This window comes from Macrobrachium nipponense, chromosome 6, assembly GCF_015104395.2.
Source record: "Macrobrachium nipponense isolate FS-2020 chromosome 6, ASM1510439v2, whole genome shotgun sequence".
NCBI lineage: Eukaryota > Metazoa > Arthropoda > Malacostraca > Decapoda > Palaemonidae > Macrobrachium > Macrobrachium nipponense.
Genome location: NC_061108.1, coordinates 75,918,285 through 75,921,304, shown reverse-complemented (window position 1 = coordinate 75,921,304; position 3,020 = coordinate 75,918,285). Strand labels below are relative to the sequence as shown.

The 3,020-nt window shown below is 45.8% G+C and overlaps 1 protein-coding gene across 1 annotated transcript; it reads left to right on the top strand.

Annotated features, from left to right (window-relative positions):
* The first annotated feature begins 417 nt into the window (after window positions 1-417).
* On the top strand, window positions 418-1,239 carry LOC135216559 (uncharacterized). Its single transcript, XM_064251934.1, has one exon. The coding sequence runs from the start codon at window positions 418-420 to the stop codon at window positions 1,237-1,239; it is 822 nt and encodes a 273-aa protein (XP_064108004.1).
* Window positions 1,240-3,020: the final 1,781 nt, after the last annotated feature.

Below are 3,020 nucleotides of genomic sequence, written 5' to 3'. Positions count from 1 at the left end.
CATCGGTTCTTGGTGTAGGCTAATGTCTGCTACCTCTCTGGTCACTTCCTCACATAAACCCTCATCAAGGGGGATCTGGGTCTCTAGGCGGATCCTCTCTATGATAGGAGCCGCAAGTTCCCTAGATACTGCTGCCGAAATCCTAGCATTGGGATAGAGGAGAGAGCACATCTCCTCCGACAGCATATAAGGACATCCAGCGGTTACGTTCCTACCATAGCTGCCTACCCAGGTTTTAAAAGCCGGTTCCCACTTGATGAGCTGGAAGCCAAAATTGTGGCTGGCAGCCAGTCTGGCTGGCTGGAAGAACACCTGATTGGCTTGTAAGCTTGGCTTGTAGCCTGTTGGGCTAGGCGTGCTTGGTTTGCAAGCCGGTTGTGGTTAGCTTGCATCTCAGTTCCCACTTGACTGTTGATGATGGTGAACCGCCGGAAACTTGCTGCTTTTATGCTGCGAAGGCGAAGGCGCCAAACACGAAAAGTGTGGGTGAAGCCGCTGTTTGCGCGAAGGGCAGAGAGAGGAGAGTACCGTTCTCTAGTGCAGGACATCACTGAGGGAGAAGAAGAATTTTTCCAGACTTACATGAGGATGAAGAAGGATACCTACCATCATTTGCTTCGGATTATTGAGAACGATATAACAAAAAAGGACACACGATTCAGAAAATCCATTACAGCAGCTGAACGTCTGGCACTCACACTTCGTTTTCTTGGACACGGCGATTCTCAAGCTATTTTGAGCATTGTATACCGTATAGGCAAATCGACGGTTTGCAAAATCATCAATGAAACCACACAAGCTATTTGGAGAGTTCTACAACCAGAGGAAATGCCAGCACCTACGCTTGAGCGATTCCGCAAGAGCGACAACCAATTTCGAATGAGGTGGCACTTCCCGAATTGCGTTGGCGCCATAGATGGCAAACACGTCCGCATTACCTGCCCAATTAACACCGGTTCCGAGTATTACAACTACAAAGGGTTCTTCAGCATCGTCTTGCTTGCAGTTGTAGATAGTGATTACAACTTCCTCATGGTGGATGTTGGGGATTATGGCTCTCAGAATGATGCGGGAGTATTTCGTCATTCTCAATTTGGACGGGCACTTTTCAAAGGCGATTTGAAACTTCCGGAGTGCAAGCCAGTTGAAGAAAATGGACCTCCTTTACCACATGTAATCGTTGGAGATGAGGCTTTTCCACTAACCACGTTTCTTATGCGTATCACACTTCTTTGGTAGCCGCTCCACTTTTCACTGTTTTCTTTCCTTTCTGTATTTCTTTTCGGAATCGCTCTCGTACCCCGCCCGGTTTGGTCCATTCGTCTTTGGCCTTTCCTTGATATTCGGGACACTCCTCGTCTATCTGGGCCCACATTTCAGCAATACATTTGGGCTTTTTGTGATCTGGATGCTGTTTGTCCCATATAGCAGGGAATTTTTCCACCTCTTGACATAGGTGTTCAAAGGTGTCCTAATTAACTACTACTTTTGGTCCCATTTCACTTTAAAACAATCACTGTAATAGTATGTAATTAGTTAATAACATTCAACAAGCCTAATGTGGCTGCCAGCAAAAAATAAACTGATTTATTTTTTGCTGGCTGGCACCTCAAAGGTACAAGCACAAAGCAACGAATAAAATTGTTGGCTGGGAGGCAATCGATGATCAGCTGGCAGCTAACAAAAACGAGCTGGTAGCTCAGTTTTGAGCTGCCAGCATGTTTATTGGCTGCCAGCCACAATTTTGGCTTCCAGCTCATCAAGTGGGAACCGGCCTTAAGGCTTGCCATTGAGGAGGTCTTAAGCGCCAGAGGGGTCTGTAAGAAAGGATGAAATCAGATCCTCCAGAAATTTACCCCTCCTATATGCAACTATTGTTCAAAAATAAACATTACTAAGGTGTGGATGGAACTTACCGACTCATTAGTTACGTTCTTTACTAATCCGTAACATATTTCGCAGCCATCCGGATGCCAGACTAGGAAATTTTCCATCTACACCGAACAGCTGGCATGAGATCGGCAGACTACATGCCCACAGGGTTGTTGAATGACAGCCGAACAGCCCAACTCCAGACAGTGTACCATCTGTAAGTTAGAATTGATACATGAGTACACTTGAACTAGTTTTTTGATAACTAGTTACAGGGAAAAATTCAACTCTTTAGTAAGAATTGTATTAAAAAACAAGCTGTGAAAGTCTCCGCTTGTTCTGGAATCCATGATCTCATTATCGTGATCGCTAATACCGACGGAACTGGTTAAATACGAACAGAACAGGGAGCCAGATAAACCTGGTCATAATCTGAACGTACCGGAAAAGAGTAGCTATTCCAAGTTAAATGGAAAAGTACTCTAAACCTGGTTCCATTCCCACCGGAATGGGGGCGGTAGCAAAAAAATAGAGAATAATGTAACACAGAGCAGCGGACACAGCAATACTAATTACTTCCGGTGTGTAATAACTCGGCGAGAGTAATGATAGATCATTCTTCGACCGGGAAACACAGAGCCGGGGAAGTACCCACAGAGATTATAAAAACTCTATTCCTTAGCCTCCTCCGACTAATCCCCCGGGAATAGTGCTCGACGCTCCAGCTGTCGTTCCCCGTAAGGGTTACTAGAACAGCGAGCTAACGAAACACCACCGGAAACAAACCGGCCGGAAGGGAAGAGCACGGAGGGGGAAGGGAACTAGTAAAATACAAACAAAAGGGTACTAACAAACTCAACGCTCAAGCTGCCGTTCCCCGTAATGGTTACTAGCACAGTGAGCTAAAGAAACACCACCGGAACAGGTCCGGGCTGGAAGGAAGAGCACGGAGGGGGAAGGGTAATTAGTAATCACCTAGCAACAGCGACTGGTCAGGTGATTAACACCTTCCAAGAAGCCGTGGAAAAACCTAAAACTAAAGGGGACAGAAGACGGCAGGCCAACTGACACCCTAAAGGAGGAATTAGCCGAGGCTATACTGACTAAAATATTGAAACAGGAATTATTGGAAGTACTGACGAAAAAAT